The sequence below is a fragment of the Eulemur rufifrons genome, chromosome 18 (assembly GCF_041146395.1).
Source record: "Eulemur rufifrons isolate Redbay chromosome 18, OSU_ERuf_1, whole genome shotgun sequence".
NCBI lineage: Eukaryota > Metazoa > Chordata > Mammalia > Primates > Lemuridae > Eulemur > Eulemur rufifrons.
Window position 1 is genome coordinate 38,301,970 of NC_091000.1, and position 19,842 is coordinate 38,321,811.

Sequence of the window (19,842 nt, forward strand, 5' to 3'; positions counted from 1 at the left end):
ACTAGTAACCAGGGAGTGAGATTGAAACCAGGCAGTTTAGCCTCAGAACCGTGGTCTTCGTTGCAGGTCTGTGGGGCTCAATGTCCCTAGTCCCGGCTTCCTCTCTGCGAGACCCTCTGTACCAGAAGGCAAAGAGCCAGTTTGCCCTTTACTCTTCCTCGATTTCTTGCCAAGTCTCTTGCTTCCGCTCTCCAGTTCACTTCCCCTCTGTGTTCCATCCACTGGCCTTCCTCCCTCTGCCCCACGGCGGCCGGATCCTTCTCCACTGCCTGTTGGTTCGGGGGCTGCTCCACAAAGGTCTTCCGTTGGTTTTTTTGTTCCTCGCTACATCTTTTATGCTCTTGCTCTCTCGTCCATAGCTTTGTCCTGTCCCCTACTGTGTTGCTCATGGACCCTGTGTCTCGGTCATTCTACCTACACCACTGGGGCCAGCTTGTCCAGCATGCTCCTTCCCTCTCTGACACTCACAGAGATTCTGGCTTGCTCCTGACCGCCGAGTCCCACCTCTCGGTAGTCCTAAACGTACTTGCCCTCTTGCTTGCACGCGATGACAGTTCCAGCCAGGAGGGTTTGAGAAAGGCAGCCAAGTGTCAGTGTGACTGCTGGCCAGCTCATGCTTTCTCTGACCCCACTTAGAGATGGATCCTTTATTTGTACCTGACCCTGGAGGGTTGGAAAGGCTCAAGTACTTGGCTATGTTGACAAACCTTTGTTGGCCCTTGAGTGGACAGGGTGGGAGAGAGGGAAACTGCCCCCCCCCCCAGTTAGAAATACACAAAGGAACAGTACATGAATAAATACAGTGTGTGTCTAATGTTTAACATTGGATCGTAAGTCTGTCTCTCCTGTGTCTGTTTAGCATCAAACTTAAGCAATTAGCGTAAGGTCCTATAGATAGGGCTTTGTATGTTTTACTTGTCAGGTTTTTAAAATATATTCAGAATCAGAAAAAAGTTAATACATACTAATTGGGGGGAAAATTAAAGGAGTATAAAGAAGAAAGCAAAAATTCCATAATCCTACTGCATATACAGTTAAAATTTCATTTTATTTCTAGTGTGTGTGTGTGTGTTGTGGTGTGTACATTGCTTTCGTAGATGCATGAGAATTCCAGTATCCCATGCGTAGAACATGTAGGTAATGCAGGCACCTAAACCCTTTTCTTTTTCTCCTTCCAAGTCATATGTGTTAGTCAAATGTATGTTAGAATTTCATGGATTCCTACTCTGATTTCTGGATTAACCTTCTGAAAAAGAAGGTAAAATTAGCTAAATGTTTGCTTTTCATGAAGTGTGAATCCCGAGGGTCAATAGGAAGTGGACTCTTTTGCACCACTGGATTTGCTTCTGGGAGGTCCCTGGAGAAGACATTTTCCTCCCAAAGAGACCTCACACCTTAAGAGATGTGTTTTTTATGCTCTTGAGTCTCCGTGTGTGAGCGCCTTCCTGCTGTCAGTGTCTCTGCTTTAAGGGGGCAGTGTGTTTAAGGAAGAGGAATAGTAAGTATTAGAAGATGTTAAAGACTTGAGCTGCTTTAAAATTTGAAAGAGCAAGGAGAATCTGCCTCCCCTTGGGCCTGTTAATAGGCCATGCCTGACATTAAAAGAGGAAAATGCCCAAATTTAAAAAACTGTACATATTTAATACACGTATCTTCAACTTACATCTCGTGCTGAATTAAGTTTTTCAGAACCACATTTGAAAACATCAAGCAGGCGGGCGCAGTGGCACACACCTGTAATCCCAACATTTTGGGAGGCCAAGGCAGGAGGATCACTTGAGGCCAGGAGTTTGAGACCAGCCTGAGCACATATCAAGAACCTTGCCTTTATAAAAAATAAAAAAATTAGCTGGACGTGGTCGCACGACCCTAGTCCCAGTTACTCAGGAGGCTGAGGCAGGAGGATCTTTGAGCCCTGGAGTTTGAGATTGCAGTGAGCTGTGATCGAGCCATTTGCACTATAGCCTGGGCAACAGAGTGAGACCCTGTCTCTAAAAAAAACAAAAACATCAAATATATTCTTGCCTTATTTACCCAAGAAGCTTAAACTAGTTTGGAGCATTCTGTGGAGATTGGTTGTGCTCCTAAAGTTCATCTGTAAACAAATAGAAACATAAGTACACAACTTGCTCCTAAGTTGAGTTTTTACCTGATTTTTCTTCAGTAGTAAGTAATTCATGTGAGTTGCACATACCAAATTAACAGGTGAAGGTTGGAGGATTTATTGCTGCTAAAGTTAACAGCAAGCTGACCATAAATTGCTAGCAGATGTTTTTCTTTCTTAGCCCCTCAGGAATTTTATAGGCAACAAATTCTTTTTTTCTTTCCTTTCTGTGGAGCTTGAGGGAAGTAGAGCAAGGAGGGAAATGAAAACAAACTAGAGATTGAGAAACATATGTCTCAGTTTTCACCAGTGCTGGGACTTTCTGAATTCAGATGGATTGGTCTCAAAATTAAAAAAAATAAAAATCACAGGTTTTTATTTATGTTTACTCTGTTTAAACCAATAAACATTTTCTTTTTTTTTCTTTAGCAAGAAGATCCTTCTAGGAAGAAGAAGCTTCAGGAGAAAAAGGAAGGAAATTTACAAAATTTAAATTGGAATAAAAGCCGAACATGTAGAAAAAACAAGAAAAGGGGTGTTGCTCAGGCCTCAAGGTGTGTAATTTTTACAATCCCTTTACAGTTTCGATCTATTTTTCACTTTACGGTTTTGCATTTAACTATTATCTTTTAGTCTTATTTCTGTTATGTTGGATACAGATGAGAGTGTAGATGATTGTATTTTGAACTTTTTTGTAAAATGAACATTTTCTCGTTGTTTTTATTTTGCTAAAAATACCTTAAAGTGACCAAATTTTTAAAGTTTTTTCTTTATAAAATGCTAAAAGCTATGGGAGGTTGAAGTGAAAAAGCATAAGCCATCCCTCCGTGGGAAGCCCTTCCTTCTGCTTGTGAAATGCAGGAGCGTTTGCAGAGCAGGAACCAGAGAAAACCGCTGGACACGGGCCGCCTGTTCCTGGTCGGCCACTGACCCACCTGGGCTATCTGGGGTCATGATAATGACATAGAATTGGAGGGAAAAAAAGGTTACCACTCAGGTAAACTTCGCTTCAGTCCTGCCCACGTAGGTTCTTAGCAGCTGTGGGAAGTGAGGGGCCCAGATATTGCGCGGCTGGTTTAAAGCCAAGGTTGGTGAGGGGCAGAGGCAGGATTGGAAGCCATGCACTTTGGCACTCTGTTTTGGAAAGCTTGCTTCAAGGCATGTGCTTTCCCTGAGCTCTCACTTTCTTATTTGTACATGGAGCTGGACAGGGATTGTGTAGAATCCTGGATTATTGCTGGGGTGCCACAAATAGCCCCCTAAATTGAAATGTACATAAATTTCTCAGCTTGAGGATTTTTTTCACCAGGTCAATAGTTGGGTACAAATCCCCCAAAAGCCCCCCAGGTGGTATATAGTCTCCAAGTTTTGATTTCTTATATTAGGCTTCCAACTCCCCGACATGCACATGTGGGAGCCTCGGGCAAAGACGTGCTGCCCTGCCTGTGCCTCCTGGGATCGTGGACAGAGCTTCTCGGGTCTCCCCACACTGAGGAGCCCCCTTCCAGGGCCCCAGTGTCGTGCGGAGACGCAGTCCCAGGCCCCCTCGTGGTGAGCGGGCACTAAAATGTGGCCGCTGAGCAGTGAGGCCCGTTTCCTGTCCAGTAACCCCCACCCCCCCCACTCAGGCTTGTTCTTTTGAGTTCTGGCTTCTAGGGATTTCTCTTTCTTGTGAGCTCTGCTAGATCTGTAAATACAGTTCTGTTAAATTTTTTTCTAGCAGTTCCAAATTTGTGTGGGGCAAGGGCTCCCCTTTGCTGCAGGGGAGCTTGTTGTGGGGAGGGAATGCTGGCAGGCCGCCCACGGCACCAGGCCACATATGGTGCTGTTTAGGGGCCCTGGGGACGTTGCCGTCTGGAGCTCAGAGCCAGGGGTTTAGCTCTTGACAAACTCCCCAGTGATTCTTAAAATTCTTACGTGCTCTCACCGGGTAGTGGTCAGGGAACAGCACCAGGGTTTCTTTAGGCTCTGGGTCTGCACGCAGCACACCTCGGGCAATCAGCAAAATGCAAATAGGAAACAACATATATATCCATTATTAATTTCTTGTTAACACTAAAATCTAATTATTGACAGGTCATTTTCCTTATTTAGGCCTGGAGTATGTGGACTAAATGATTTGAAAGCTCCAAGGCAGTGTTCTGTAGAAAGGAAAACTCAGACCTAGATATATTCCATACATGTATTTGTATAAGCATTTGATTGACTATAAAGTCACTTAAAAGCATTATATTTACCTGATATGAACATACAGAAAGATACAAATTTAGAGTGGAATTCCACCAATTAAGTGTTAGTATACATTTTTAAAAGCAGATTTCTGACATGCTGAAAAAATAAAATAAGTTGTTAAAAAATAACTTTCAAGTAGCCCATAGCTAATTATAATGTTTTTGGACCATGATGCTTAAGAAGTAGGTTGTGGTGGTGGTTGATGGATTGTCTGTTTCCTTGGCTCTTGTTTTAGTCATACTCTTTTTTACCTTGATTAGAAATCAGTAAAATCACCCAAAACATCTCCCATATTTGATTTTACCTGCCATCCTATGAACCTAGCGCCAGGTACTAACATTGGACCATGTGAAATAATCATCTAGTTACTCCTGTAGTATTTCCTACATTTCCACATGCTGTTTATGAAATTGTATTACAGTTCTGCCTTTGAGTCCATGGTGTCATAATAGAGGTGTTGTTCAACATTGAAATCCTGAGGGGAAGAACTGTATTCTTTGTAGCCACTGCACCTTTCGTAACAGTACGTGGTGCGTGGCAGTCACTGTCCTGTTTGAGGAGTGTTTGCTAAATGAACAAATGAGGATGTATTTAAATTATCTCTGAGTCCCTCCCGCCAGACACCAGGGAGCAGGTTCAGCTATGGAGAATCATATTTCACACTAACACCAAGGAAAATAAGCCACGAGTTTTGGGTTCTGGTCCTGGTCCTGCCACTTATCATGCGACCTTGGGTGACCTTGTAGAGTCTTACTCCTCTCACTGTAAACTATGAAAATAGATGAAGTGAGCTCCAAATTAATTCTGGTCCTAAAATGAAGTCCTTTCTTACTGGCATCCCTTTCCGCTCATCGTATTCTCCCACCAGAGCCAGAGAGAGGAGGCCTCAGGTTGTCCTGGTTCACACTGTCACCTCTAGTAAGTCTCATGGAAGGGAAGTCTGCATGTATATGTGACAACCCACGGATGTGGTTTGTGTGGCTCTTCCAGGCCTTCTGAGCAGAGTGAACTGAAGCTCGTGTACAATGACTTTGAGAGGCCTGAGCTGAGCGGCGACATGGATGTGAGAAACTGGGGTACACAGGACGACGCCAGGGAAATCTGCAAAGCAGAAGCTGCAGTTGCAAGCGGCTTGCCTGCGGCACAGAGAGAGGCAGGTACGTAACGACACTGAGCTACAAGGGATGCTTGTGGTGGGAGTTTTGGTTCCTCTAGAATTCAGTGAGAGAAATGGCATCTTGATATTATCTCTTTGCAGGCAGTTTAGCTAATTAAAGCCCAATTGGAAAGCTGTCAGGGTGAGACCAGACAGCTAAGATTCTTTTGAGCCTGAGTAGGCCTCTAGTGTCCCCCCAGCAAGAAATCTGGCCATTTGTAACGGTCCTCTTGCATGTTGCTGAAGGAACAGCGGCTGCTTGCTCCAGACAGGAGCCCCTTGGTGAAAGAGAGGAGTAGCCAGGCGAGACAGTGCTACCCCCGTACCCGAGTCAGGTAATTCCCGCAGGGCCAGGCTGCTGCCCCGCCTAAGGACTGCTGGGCGGTGTCCCTGGGAGTGGGAGATAGGGGGGCACCCCGTGCTAGGTCCGGGGTCAGGTGCAGGATAGTGAGGGGGCTGGAGGGAAACTGAATTTGGCAGTACATGTGGGGTACAGAGTGGTGGAGGTTTGCGACCCTCTCAGTCAACACGTACTTTGCCTAGACACATGCCCCACGTTGGTGCGCTTAAGCCAGTTAACTGGTTTCTGCCTCTGCCCTCTGGTTTTCATTCCCTTGACACATGCATTGCTTTTTGTTCTTATTGGAGGTTCTTCTCATGCACATGTCAATAATATTTTGAAACTCCTAGTGGACGTCTTAATAAGTGAGAGGGAGAAAATTACCTACAAATCTCCAGTCCAAGAGAGCAGGCTCAGTTTTCTTGATAGAAATCATTTGTTATTTCTAGAACAGTTATATGGTGGTTGGCCATCTTACCCTAATTGCTCATGCCTTAGGTGGAGTAGACATGGCCCTTCCCCTGTTGTTTTCTAAAGTCCCACCATTAGTTCCTGTGAACTCCTTCTTCATTCCTGCGAGGTGAGAGGGAGCTGACCCTACAGCTGAACCTCGTCTTTCTCCTATTTTTGCCTCTCTCCTTTTGTTACCAATGGCATCAAGTTGACAGCTGTTTCAGTGGAACATGACTGCTCTCTCTCGCTTCCCACAGAGGGTTACTACCAGAAACCTGAGAAGAAGCGTGTGGACAAGTTTTGCTCCGATTCCAGCTCCGACTGCGGGAGCTCCTCAGGCAGCGTGCGTGCCAGCCGGGGCAGCTGGGGGAGCTGGAGCAGTGCCAGCAGCTCCGACGGGGACAAGAAGCCCGTGGTGGACGCCCAGCATTTCCTGCCGGCCGGTGAGTCCTGGGCAGGGATCCGGGCGCTCTCGAGTGGCCCTTCTGCCTGCCCTCCCGAGAACCTGGTACACAGCCTAGATCCGCCTTCCAGCACCCAGGGAACACGTGGGCCTGTGGGCTCGGGTCTTTGCTTTGGACTTCACTTTCTTGTCTTTCCTCTCTCCTCCCTCTTTCTTTACCTTCATCATCCTCATCATTTTCATTTAGTGTCTGTCTTTGACACAGTTTGAGGAGCATCTACATTGAATTTTTCATTTGTACATTCTTTTTATTGTATAATAGTAAAATATACATGACACAACACTTACCATTTTAACCATTTTGAAGGGCGCTGCCCTGCGGTGTTAAGTACATTCACGCTGTTGTGCAGCCATCACCTCCATCCGTCTCCACAACTTTTCACCTTGCAAGACCGAAACTCAGAGGCAGTCGCTTGCCAGGCCTCCCTCCCTGTAGCCCCGGCAGCCGCCCTTCCACTTCCTGCCTCTGGACTGGCCACCTCTAAGTGTCCCGGGTAAATGGGATGGTGCAGTGTGATTATCTTTTTGTGACTAGATCCTTCCGGTCAGCACAGTGTCCTCAGGGTTCATCAATGCTGTAGCGTATGTCAGAATTTTTCTTCCTTTTCAAGGCTACATAATATTCCATTGCATGTATAAGCCACGTTTGGTTTATCCATTGCTCTGTGGATGGACACTTGGATTGCTTCCACCTTTTAGCTATTAATGAATAATGCTGCTGTGAACAGTACATTTTTGAGAAATTTAATGATACAGGAAAGAGGTCAAAGAAACATCTATATTTCTATCATCCCAAACTAACAGCTCTTAATTTTGTCACATTTGCTCTTGTTTTTTTTTTTAAAGAAAAGATACTTTATCACGTGTCAGCTCTCCCCCACCCGAGAGAGTCACTGTCCGCTGTCATGAATTTGGTGTGTATCCTTGCAGTCCATTTTTTATTTTACGTTCACATATCCATCAAGAAAATACAGAATTATTAGTCTTTAACTTACATAAATGGAATCATAATTCAGTATGGCATTCTGCACCTTGCTCTTTTCACTCAGCCTTGTTTTCATATCTCTGTGTTATATAAAGATACAGTTCAGCACGGTAAACTTGTAACCTTTGTAGAAGGAAGAGGTGATGAGATTGTGCAGTTTGTGTGGCACCTCGCATTTGTCAAGCTCACACTGTGCCCATGTGCTCCGTGCGGAGGACAGGGCAGGTGTCCCTGTTCCCATCTCCACGTGGAGACAGGCTCAGAGAGGGCGTGGGCTTGGGAGACACCACACAGCAACCTGGGCTTGTCCCAGAGCCCAGCGCACTCCCGACGGGACGCTGGGAGATGGGTGCAGCCTCCGTGCTGGACTCTCCCTCCCTCTCTCCTGCCTCCCTGAGACCTGAAAAGACGGTCTTGTCTGAGAGACCAGCACAGCAGTGGCCGTGAGAAGGTAGCGGCGGTGCCCACAGGCAATTCCGGTCGGCGTTTCCCAGCGTTGTTTTCATTTTTCCCTCCCTTCTCCCCTCAGCCTTTTTAGATGTGGTTTTTCTAGTGCCCACCCCATAAGATGTCAGTACCGTTGATAGATAGCGACTGTGTATATCTGTCTGAAGGCTGAGGGTTTGCCTGATGTGCTAATGTGAGATTTTAAAAGTCAATACTTAATGTTAAGAAAAACTAGAAGTACAGCTTTGGTTGGCGAAAAGCCACCTTTAAAAGAATGGTGAAAATTACTAATGGTATTCTGTACAGTGGCATAGTGCACAGTCTTTAAGTTGTGTTTAAAGTTATATAATAGGAGGAAAGTGTCCCCAATGTGATAAATGGTATAGGAGACCAAAAAGACAAAGTACACATGAAGTATGGTTCCGATTTTATACATATACATGCACATAAAAGGCACTGTAAGGAAATATACCAAAATGTTCATAATGGTAGTATAATTGCAGATGATTCATGTTATTCTTCTTTAAACTTGTGTTTTTATAGATTTCCTACAATGGACATATTCCTTTATAAGCTGGGGGAAGGGACACTATAGTTTATGTAGCTAAATTTCTTTTCTCAGGGAAAAAAACCTTACTAAAAAGTTATGTAATACTGATGGTCTCAACTTTTCTTGATAATGTAACATGATTAATCCAAAATTCTTATAAAATATTGAGTTAACTTTTCTTTTTTTTTTTTTTTTTGAGACAGAGTCTCACTCTGTTGCCCAGGCTAGAGTGAGTGCCGTGGCGTCAGCCTAGCTCACAGCAACCTCAAACTCCTGAGCTCAAGCGATCCTCCTGTCTCAGCCTCCCGAGTAGCTGGGACTACAGGCATGTGCCACCATGCCCGGCTAATTTTTTCTATATATATTTTTAGCTGTCCATATAATTTATTTCTATTTTTAGTAGAGGTGGGGTCTCGCTCTTGCTCAGGCTGATCTCGAACTCCTGAGCTCAAACGATCCGCCCACCTCGGCCTCCCAGAGTGCTAGGATTACAGGCGTGAGCCACCACGCCCGGCCGAGTTAACTTTTCAATGAAAAGATAAAAGGCCTTTTAAAAATTAAATTGTGTGGATATCAGTTGAAAGTGGAAAAAAAATTGCTCATTAGGGGCTAATGATATTATAAATCTATGCATTTTAATATAGAATATATACAGTTTAATTATACTTTTAAAACTTGTGATGATGTGTTTTTTGTTTTTATTGCAGGAGACAGTGTGTCACAGAATGATTTTCCTTCTGAAACTCCCATCTCCTTGAATCTTTCTCATAACATCTGCAACCCCATGTGAGTTTTCTATTTTCCAGCTTTTACAGTATGTTTCCTGTACCTCTTTTTCTATCAGGCACTATGTTTCTTCTTTGTGCTTGATTCTGCAGATTAAAATACGAAACCCTTTTAAAGATGCAGGAAAGTTAAAATCGGGTTTTGTTATTAATTCAGAAGGAACAACCCTTCTAAGCAAACACCATTCACATGGGCCTGTCTCTGGTATCAGTGGTCTTTTCAGTGGTCCGGCCACGGTAGAAAATACCTCACTTCTAAAAGCAGAAAGAGGAAGCTGTAGTTATTATAAAGATAGGAATCATCTGTCCTTTGCTAGGCCCTTGACGTACAACTGAGCTTTGATGATTTCAAAAATTTTGCAAGCACCTAGCAGATAACCCGCACGTTTGCAGTTCCACTGGGTGACGATTCCTGCAGCATCGGGCAGAATAAACAAGCACCTTTTCCTGGGTGAGAGAGGAGAGCAGGGTGAGCGAGAAGGAGAGGGTTTCAGAGTGAGAACTGTCATCAGCTTTCCTAGGTGCCTGCCTCCTTGTGAGAGGACAGGATACAGTTAAATGGGAGAGTTTGTGAGGAGGGAAACTCGAGCAGTGGACAAGGAAAGCCCTTTGTGAACTGGTTCCGTCAGGGTGGGAAGTAAGTGAGAGACAGGAATTGCTAAACTGGTGCGGGCAGATCTAAAACTGCACGTTACCTTAGTTAAATTGTTTCTACTGTTGTTTGCTAAAACAAGACTTTGCTAGATCTTGGGGATTTAATATTTCTCAACCCTTTTCTGGATGTGTACTTGTACATTTCTAAGATCTGTATGCTTCCCGGAGGAAGACTTCATGGAAAAACGGGATCAGATTTGGTTGTACAGTATCAGTATTTCCTTGTACAGAAAAAATTGAGTGGTTCCTCCTCTGCTCGCTTTCCCCACAGTGACGTGAATAACCTCCCACAGTATGCAGAGCCCTCCTGCCCCAGCCTTCCCGCCGGGCCCGCGGGCGTCGAGGAAGATAAAGGTGAGGTGCGGTCCTCGCTGCACACACCAGCCAGGGCTTCTGCACTGTCTGTATTCCTGGCCGGTGGGCTTGAGACGACAAAGCAGGTTGAGTGGGGCAGGGCCGTCTCCAAGCCGTGCTCCCTGCGTTAGGAAGCACCTGCTCTAGGGACCCTGTGCTTCGACACCGAGCTCCTCCCTACAGCCGAGGCACAGGTGCCCTTTGCCCCGGTATGATCCCACAACTCACCTTGTCTTGGAAGCCTGTTGATGTGGCCTTAGCAGCCTTGGGGACCAGTCTTGCTCCTGCTCCAGGGATAAGACTGAGAGCTGGGCCCCCTCAGACCTTCTGCAGGCGGGAGGACAGTGGCCTGGGAGCGCGGAGACAGGAGTGGGTTGGAAGGAAACCCCACTCCTGCCTGGGGTCTCTGATGGGAGGTTAACGCCAGTTCCCCTCATTTTTCATCTCCTTTCCTCCTCCTCTTCTTCTGCCTCTCTTTGTCTTTGTCTTCAGTCTCCTGTTGTGTCCCAGGCTTCTTTCCTGCCAAACCAGGGTTAGGAATTGTGGCAGGATAAGCTGAGTTTTAGCCTCCATAGCTTTACGCACATACTTGCTTTTGCTCATATAAATTAATGCTGGATATAAACGCTGCTCTACACAGTAGAGAGTTTTTACTTTGCAAGCAGAAGGCTTCTGTGCTGTTCCTTGGGTACGTTTTGGGCTTGTCAGATTATCAACAGAAATATTTGTGAATTGGAACTCACGGTTAGTACAGTAAAATAAATGTTTTCAATTAAAAAATCTTAAATTCAATAATCCATAATTTGCTGAGGCAAGGTATGGGGGTGGTTTAGATGGTACTACCTTTTTTCTGTAATGGAGAAGAGGTGGGATTTAGTTAATGGTGGGGCAAATAACAAAGTGTGTCAAAGCAGATACCCTTTTTAGCTGGTGTTGTTTCCACTCTCAGTTGGAGATTTATGCGCAGTCTAGTGTCCTGGCCCCAGTTTGTGTGCTTCAAGTGCCTGTACCTTGACCTCATAGTAATCTGCAGTTGCTTTTGATCACCTATTTATAGTCCTTGGTTAGGTCCTAACGTCACTTAAAAAATAGATGTTGTCCACAAGGCCTAGTCCCATCACCTTTGTACTCCTTTCCCTCCCTCATAGCCACACTTTCCGTCTCACCCAGCTGAAATGGCCTGATCTATTGTCACCGTCATTTCCTTGACTTACCTCCTTTTATTGCGTTGACCTTGCAAAGCCACAGTCATGGCTTTGCCCACTTCTCGCCTGCTCCACCTGTCCCTGTGCAGGTGCGTGGAGCTGGAGAACAGCATTCACACGTGCCACCAGCCTCTCCCTGGGTTCAACTGCTCACTGCTCCTCCAGTCCTCTGCCTCGTTCTCTTTCTTGCTCTTGATTCATTTTCCTGGAAAAGAGAAGCAGTTAGAGGCCTTCAGAAAGCTCCCACTGTCCCATCCACCTGTCCTCCACGCCGTTCTCTGCTTCCCTCCTGTTGCAGCCTGATGAATCGTCAGTGCAGCCTTTCTCTCCAGGCACCGCACCCCATCATCAGTTGTTCTCTAATGGGTCGTTCCTATCAGCATGCAGATATACTGTAATACTTCTCATCCTTAAAAAGCCAACAACAGCCAGAACATTCCCTTTCAACTCACTTCTCCAGCCACTGCTCTGGTGGTTCTCTGCTCCTTCTTTAAGGGACTCCTGAGAATTCTCTCAGGTTGCTGATTCAAACTCCCTGCCTTCCATCTCCTACCCCGGAAACCCCTGTAATATGGCATTGGCCACTGCCACGCCTCTGAAACGGTACTGTCGGGGTCCCCGGTGATTGCCACATTGCTGAGTCCTTGGTCGGTTCTGTCTGTGGTCCCCCATGTTGACCAGCACAGACACTAGATGTTCTGTTCTGGCCACTAAACCTTAGATTCCTGGTTCAGTTCCTCCCCATCTCGCCGTCATGACCCTGGAGCCCTCCAGAGCACAGTCCTTGGCACTCAGCTCTTCTCTGTCTGCGCACACTCCCTGGGTGATCTCATCCACTTTCAAAGCTTTAAGTCTCTCTTACACCCTGACAACTCCCAAATTTGTATCTTCAGCCTGAGCCTCTCTCCTGAACTCTAGTACTTATAGCCGACTGCCAGTTTGACATCTGCACGTGGGGTCCAACAGCTGCCACATCTGGATGCTTGGTTGTCTCTTCAGACCTGCTCCTCTTACAGTCTTCCCGCCAGGCAGCATCAAGGGGTCATCCTTGGCTTTCTCTGTCTTGTGCCCCATATCTGCTCCATTGCCTTATTCTGGTGGCCTTCTGCCCTCCAAACATATCTAGTGTCTGATCACTTCTCATCAGCTCCGCCATAGTCACTGTGGCCCAGGCCGTCCCTCTCTCTCGCTGGCATTATCTCAGTAGCTTTCTAACAGGTCTGCCGGCTTCCACCTTCACCCCACCTGACCATGTGTTTTTAACACCACAGCCAGAGTGATCCTGTTAAACATCAGGTCACATCACTGTCAAGAACTGGGAAATGCTTACGATTTTTACCCTACTTAAAAGCTGACAAGTTAGCCGGCCACAATTTTGTAGAAGCTGGCAGAAGACAGGAGACTCTTGGGTCAGAGACAAAGGACTTGTAGCACAGCAAGAGGCATGAGCATCAGCACATTTATGTCAGCTCTGCTTGTCCTGACTCCTGTGGGGATGACACAGAAAGAAAGAAAGGAGCCCTGAGCATAGGGAACCCAAGTCTCTTATAACGGGCAGGAGACATTATCTTTATTATGTTGGAAATTAAGCTGCCTTGCCCCTTGCAGCAAGGGGAGATATTACCCCTATCTTCTGAAGCTTTGCCTAACAAACATCCCTGGAAAGAGACGGCAGAATAAAGGCAGCCGTGCTGCTGCTTGCGAGAAGTACAGGAGCCAGAGAGACCTGTACAGAAGTGTCTTACAATGTACACACCTCTTGTTTCTGTGTAGCCTTGGCCTCTGGTAGGTTTTCCTATGAGTAAACCGTTCCATAAATGGTTATCGATTAATCCAACTGCCGGGTAGGGCCAAATCTGTTAGATTTATCTCATATAACATTTAATGCTGTTGCTATCAACATGACCCTAAGCAGCAGGATGAGGCCACTCTAAAGTGTCCTCCTGGGCCGTGCACCAGAGTCCCAGACCCAGCCAGCTGAACACATCCCATAGCCACAAGGGTCTGTGGCTTTCACTTAAGTTTCTGTATTGATCTTTCCACTTGGTCAGAGGCATTACTCCAGGTACAGCAGGGTGTATTAGTGATTGCGTAGACTCTACTTCAAAGAGAACAACTAGGGCGATTCTGTCGTCCGTATCCACCCTGGCCAGTGAGTTGAGGCTGCCCTGAATGCCTTCCAGGGCCAGGTGGTATCTCTGATCACTTCAGCTATTATCATCAAATTTCATACCAGCCTTTTCCAGTTGGGTGGCTCCCTCATAGTGATCCCTGCCCATGGGATGTGCACGAACAAGTTATCCTTCCAGGAAGCTCCCCTTGTGTCCAGTCTGTGACGCTGGAAGTGTCGCCTTGTCTGGTGCACCATGGACCCAGGCAGCAATGGTGGCGGTCTGGGTGGTGCAGACCCAGTCAGCACCTGATTGCAGTCAGTCTTCACCAGGGACCTCTCCCCGAGTGGCTCTGAGGTCTCAGAAGCCAAGGTCTGTTCCACATCTTACAGCCCCAGAGAGCAGTATCTTTCATCTGCCAGCCTGTAGCTTTCAAGTGGCAGACCAAACACCTAGGCCATTGGCAACAGCCCGACAGTCAGTAAAACACAGCAGGGTTCATCAAGGGAGAATTGACCAGAGCCTACGGGAACTGCCTGGGGTTCTGCCTACTGAGCAGAGCGACCGTGGTCCTTTGTGGTTCTGCATGGCCGGTGTTGAGGGTGGCAGCTACGGCATCCTGACATTGTCAGGTTTCAGCGTAATCCAACCATCAGGGAGCCGGGCCCAGGCACTTAGGGGAACCTCAGGCAGTCAGGGGCCCCACTGAGCCAGCAGCTTTGCTTTAGGTGGCAGAGTGGGGGCTAAAGTCTCCCCAGAGGGGTAGCTGCCATTTTTTCACATAAAGCCCACGGGGCCAAGTCCATGAGCATCAGCCTGTTTGCATCAGCTGCCCTTAGCCCCAGGTATCACAGGTGATGACTCAGGCAGCCCTAGATGGATCCCAGCATGCACAGTAGGTAGCGTTACAGGAGAGGAACCCTGAGCTTGGGGGCCCCAAATCTTTTATAATTGGCAACAAGCATGCCTGCCCTTTGCTCCAGAGGGAGGCACTATATGTTCCAAGGCTTTTGCTTAGCAGATATCTGGGAGAAGATAGTTGGAAGCAAAGGCCATTAGTGCCTTTGCTGGCAGGATGTGCAGAAACGGGAGAGAGACTTGTCTCCAAGCAGTCACTCTGCTCAGAACCTTCCAGCAGCTTCCCATCTGACTCAGAGCAAATGCCTAAATCCTTAAAGGGTCCACAGACTCTGTCCTCTGCTCATCCCCCACTCCTCCCCTCCTACCCTCCCTTCCTGGCCATGCCGGCGTCCTTGCTGTTTGAACTCACCTTGCTTCGGGGCCTTGCCGTTCTCTGCCTACTGTTTGGGGTGGGCTTCCCTCTACCCACTTGGCTCACTTCCTCACCTCAGTCACATCTTTGGGGAGCTGTTCCTCCAGCGAGGCCTTGGACCGCCCTGTTTAAAACCTCTGTGTTCACCATAATAGCACACAGAGCATCTGCCCTGCTACATTTCTTTTTTCTTTTGTTTGCTGTGTGTCTCTGCTCACCTGAGTGTAACTTGTTCACTGCAGCATCCCTGGTGTCTGTGATGGGGCCTTGCGGAAAGTAGGCCTCAGATACTTCGGTGAATCTCATCTTGTCGTCCAGGTCAGGAGACAGTTGCTCACCATCTGAAGCGATGGTCAGAGCAATATGCTGTTTCACCATTAAGTCCTGAAATAACATCCCGAAAGGCAGAAGCAGTCTACATTGGGGGATGATGTTGGGGGGAGTGTTTTCTGGAGGGAAGCACAGTGGAGCGAGTGTTGCAGAAGGGTAGGATGAGGGCCGGGTGGGAGACGGTGGACGGAGCCGCCTTGTTCTCTTCCTTAGGTCTTTACTCGCCCGGAGACCTGTGGCCCACCCAGCCGGTGTGTCTGGCAAGCAGCTTAAACTGCACCCTGGAAAACAGCTCGCCGTGTGTGCTGCAGGAGCCCGCCCCGGTGCATAACAGGTACAGCCTCACCCCTCGCAGGGACGCCGTGCTCAGCCGGAGCACTTGCAGCTGGAATCTGAATTCAGTTTGTTGGGTATTCCTTACAAAATGAGGGCCAGGCTTCTTCCTCGGTGTACTTTAGCTGCCTTTTAGAGTTGTGTTGTGATATCTTAGAAAATAACAAACCGGGCATTGAGAGAAACATGAGAAGACATAAAACTGGTAAAGCTGGCGATCATGTCATTACTTCCTTTTCTTAAATTGAAGAGATGATCTGTTCATACGTCAGTGGCAAATTCGAAAAAACAATCACTCATATTTCCTCTCCCCTAGCAGAGGAAAGATTTCCATTTTTCCATGGCTTTGCTCTTGAACACATTTAAAATTTTTTTTTCTTTCTTTTCTTGTTTTTTTTTCCTTGAGGACAATAGCTTATATTCTGGATACATCTACTATTTTAAAAGATCAAATAGTTTAAGCATTGAAAAACAGTTACACAATGGCAGTTTCTTAAGTCTGCTACTTGATATTAATATGCCATTCAATTAGTGAACCCTGAGAAAATGTTAGTATCTTTTTTTAATCACAGAATCCATTTGAAGGGGTTTTTTTGTTCAGCTAATTACAGCAGTATTTACTATCTCATTTCTATAATGAAAATCCAATTTGCAATAGTGATCAGAGTATCATGAATTATAGCCCTTCTAGTTGTGACTTCCCTAAGATGAATGCTGGTCTTGCTCTGAGTGGAAGGTAGACATTTTCATGTTCAAGTCCGTCCAGGTGTTTCCTCCACAGTGCTAGTAAAGCCGCAGGCTTGAATTCTGTCTCTAGTTAGCAGACATGATGGCAGAGGAAGTGCGCTCCTGGTCCAAGCCATCCATCCTGCAGGTGGAGCATCATTGGTGACGAGCGTTTAATAAGTCTTTGATTCTGTGACTCAAGAAAGTACATCGTTTATTTCCCCAAATTGGGGAATTTGTAGTGATTGGGAGGCAGGGCAATAAAACTGTTTTTCTCTTTCTTTACTTGATATGTTGACATCCTGCTTCTGAAACTAGACCTCTTGTTTTTTTGTCGCAGTTTCATTGATTGGAACGCAATGTGCGAAGGCCAGTTTCCCAGTGTGTACTGTCCATTGGAGTTGAACGATTACAATGCCTTCCCAGAAGGTAAAAGCTATGTAAACAATCCCAGTGCCATTCTTTTATGCTCAGCAGGTCAAAGCAGGAAGTGTGGGGACTTACGGCACTAACCTACGGGAGCATGTGCCTTTTAGCAGTGAGCAGAATTTGAATGAACACACAGTCGGCTGCTAAATGGCTTCATGTGGATCCAGTCGTGCCTGCCATATATAATTTTATATAGCTCTCAAAAAGCCCTCTAAATCTGGGTATCTGGGGGCTTCTACAAGTAACCCTAATTCATTTAGTCCTTCACATTAGGTAGAATTGAGCCGTTTGGATCTGTGTGGACCTACCCTTGTGGGTTGTCCATTGGGAGGCTGGGACTTTAGTTGTTTGCTGTTCTTTTTAGGCAATCAAGTCCCATGTGAAATAGAAACATTTACCTGCTGGTTCCTCATATTCTGACTCCTCTGCCCCTGGATGGTGGTGGAGAAGGGAGGAAAGGAGTTTGGAGGGGAAATTGTAGAAAATTGCAGATACTTGGGCTCAAGCATCTGTAATAATAAATAAATAAATAAATATACAAGATTTCCCTGATCAAATGGAAAATGCTCTTGTTGTATGTTACTGTCTGATGGATCAGAACTCCCTTTTTGGGCAGGGGATAAGCCACATAGGAGTCTTGTCTAGATTTTGGCGCATGCATTACATCATGCTAACCACCAGAGGGTGCTTCTGTAACTGTCTTCCTACGATTGTAAGGCTTCATGTTTATTATCTTCTTATTGATACCTAAGAAGTGCTTGCTTTTGGATTGCTTTATCAGCCCATACAGTATATGTGCAGGTGGCTGAGGGTGGTGTGACAGGTAATAAAAATTTGTTTTAAGGACTGGTAAGCATCTTGACACCATTTAAGTCTCCGGTAGTATTTTAGCATACTTGGTATAATAGAAAGATTCCCATCAAATGATCAAAGACAGAAAAACAAGCCCAGAGGAAGACCTTCCACACTGAGGGTTTCCCAGGTGGTGTGTCTGGTAAAGTTTTAGCCTTGACAATGACAGTGAAACAATATTCCTGGTCCACACAGAGAGAGAATTTTAACTTCTCAATGTAGTAAAACTTTGACAGCTGTTTTGCCTGAGAGTGAGAATTCATTGCTTTCCATGAAGATGTTTACCCATGTTGATGTCTCCCATTCTTTGTAGAAAACATGAATTACGCCAACGGCTTCCCCTGCCCTGCCGAAGTTCAGACAGACTTTATTGATCACAACTCTCAGTCTACCTGGAACACCCCACCCAACATGCCTGCTGCCTGGGGACACGCCAGTTTCATCAACTCTCCGGTCAGTGTTGCCGTCCCGTGTTGTGAGCCCCAGGGCAGCTCCGGATTTTTGCTGGCGCATCTTTGATCCTGGTCTCGACTAGCGTTAGCACGGGGTTTGGGTCAGCCGGAGCCTGGCTAGTTTCTTGTAGATCACAGGATCCGGGGCTAGGCCACCCTCGGACGGAACCTGACAGTAGTCAGATGGGGGGAGCTCGAGGACACTGACATTCTAGCCACCCCAGATGAAAGATGTCCCCAAATACACCAAGTGGTGATCATTTGTAGATAAAATTGCACATCGGCCAGGGAGTCCTCTGTGATACAGCAGTATTTAAATGGACTCACTGACCTTTCCATCTGTGATAAGGGATGAAATGAAAGTCCCAGGAAGGTGAGTGGGTGGTCAGTGCGTGGGTCCTGTGAGGGCCACCTCACTCCCTGCTACAAAGCCCAACATTTTCCCCTTTCACATCCGCTTGACACTTTTTTTCCCCCCAGATAAGGGCATTTGGCCTATGGGTGGGTTCTTCCTTGGGTTGCAAATAAGGTTATTTAGTGAGATGAAGATTTCACACCCACCTGGCCCCCAACTCTGAGGGAAATGGAGTTAAAAGCAAGCCAGATCTAATTTGAGAATAGTTTGATAATTTCCAAGTTAATTTGGATTGATACCTGTGTGGTATCCGCTGGTATATATTCAGTCTCGACACTGCTTTCTAACGCGACTTTGTTTTTTTTTGTTTCCAACCTTTCTTCCCCTCCCCGTTTGCACTTCAGCCCTACCTCACAAGCACCCGAAGCTTGTCTCCAATGTCTGGACTTTTTGGTTCCATTTGGGCCCCGCAAAGCGATGTGTATGAAAATTGCTGCCCCATCAATCCTACCACGGAACATTCTACTCACATGGAAAACCAGGCCGTCATGTGCAAGGAATACTACCCAGGGTTTAACCCGTTTCGTGCCTATATGAACCTGGACATATGGACTACCACAGCAAATAGGAACGCAAACTTCCCGCTGTCTAGAGACTCCAGTTACTGTGGGAATGTGTGAAAAGCATTGGATTTTTAAACAATGTGAATAAAGAGGCTTGTGTTTTGATTGCTAGTGTAAACTGGTTGTTGAGATAGATTATGACATTGGTGGATATTTTGGCACTTTTATATGAAAATAAACTTTTTTTACGAAATCTGGGTGCTCTATTTTTTTACCCCTTCATAAACCAGTGGTGGAAACTAAGCATCCATATGTCATAACTTTCGTAAGTCAAGTCAGACATGCCAGATGTTTTGAATCAGAACAAGGGCGACTTCTCAGAAGGTAAGAGTTGAGATGGGAATGGCTGTGGTCGTTTTCTCCTCCCCGAGCATCAGAACCACTTGGGAGCTCTCAAAACGTGCAGCTGCTTGGGCGCCATTCCCAGAGATTCTGACTTAATGGATCTGTGGCTCAGGCAATCAGGATATTTTGCAAACTTCTCCACAATTGTAACTTGCAGCCAGCGTTGAGAACTGCTGGAAGCCCAGCATAGCAGAAGGTCACTGGCCCAGATGGACTCTGCTCAGGAGTGGAGGGGGCTGCTTTGTGGTCCTGGTGCGTCATGGCTGCTGGGGAGAAGCAGAGAGC

The 19,842-nt window shown here is 46.3% G+C and overlaps 1 protein-coding gene across 2 annotated transcripts in view; it reads left to right on the top strand.

The window, feature by feature from the left end:
- The window catches only part of TMEM131L (transmembrane 131 like), a 156,006-nt gene extending 136,601 nt beyond the window's left edge, over positions 1 to 19,405 (top strand). For both annotated transcript variants that reach the window (XM_069493662.1, XM_069493663.1), the window contains exons 27-35: positions 2,534 to 2,658; positions 5,327 to 5,493; positions 6,543 to 6,728; positions 9,438 to 9,516; positions 10,441 to 10,523; positions 15,656 to 15,776; positions 16,842 to 16,930; positions 18,096 to 18,235; positions 18,994 to 19,405. In XM_069493662.1, coding sequence (XP_069349763.1) covers positions 2,534 to 2,658; positions 5,327 to 5,493; positions 6,543 to 6,728; positions 9,438 to 9,516; positions 10,441 to 10,523; positions 15,656 to 15,776; positions 16,842 to 16,930; positions 18,096 to 18,235; positions 18,994 to 19,269 — 1,266 coding nt within the window. In that variant the 3' untranslated portion in view covers positions 19,270 to 19,405. The remainder of the gene's footprint in view (positions 1 to 2,533; positions 2,659 to 5,326; positions 5,494 to 6,542; positions 6,729 to 9,437; positions 9,517 to 10,440; positions 10,524 to 15,655; positions 15,777 to 16,841; positions 16,931 to 18,095; positions 18,236 to 18,993) is intronic.
- The last annotated feature ends 437 nt before the right edge of the window (positions 19,406 to 19,842 follow it).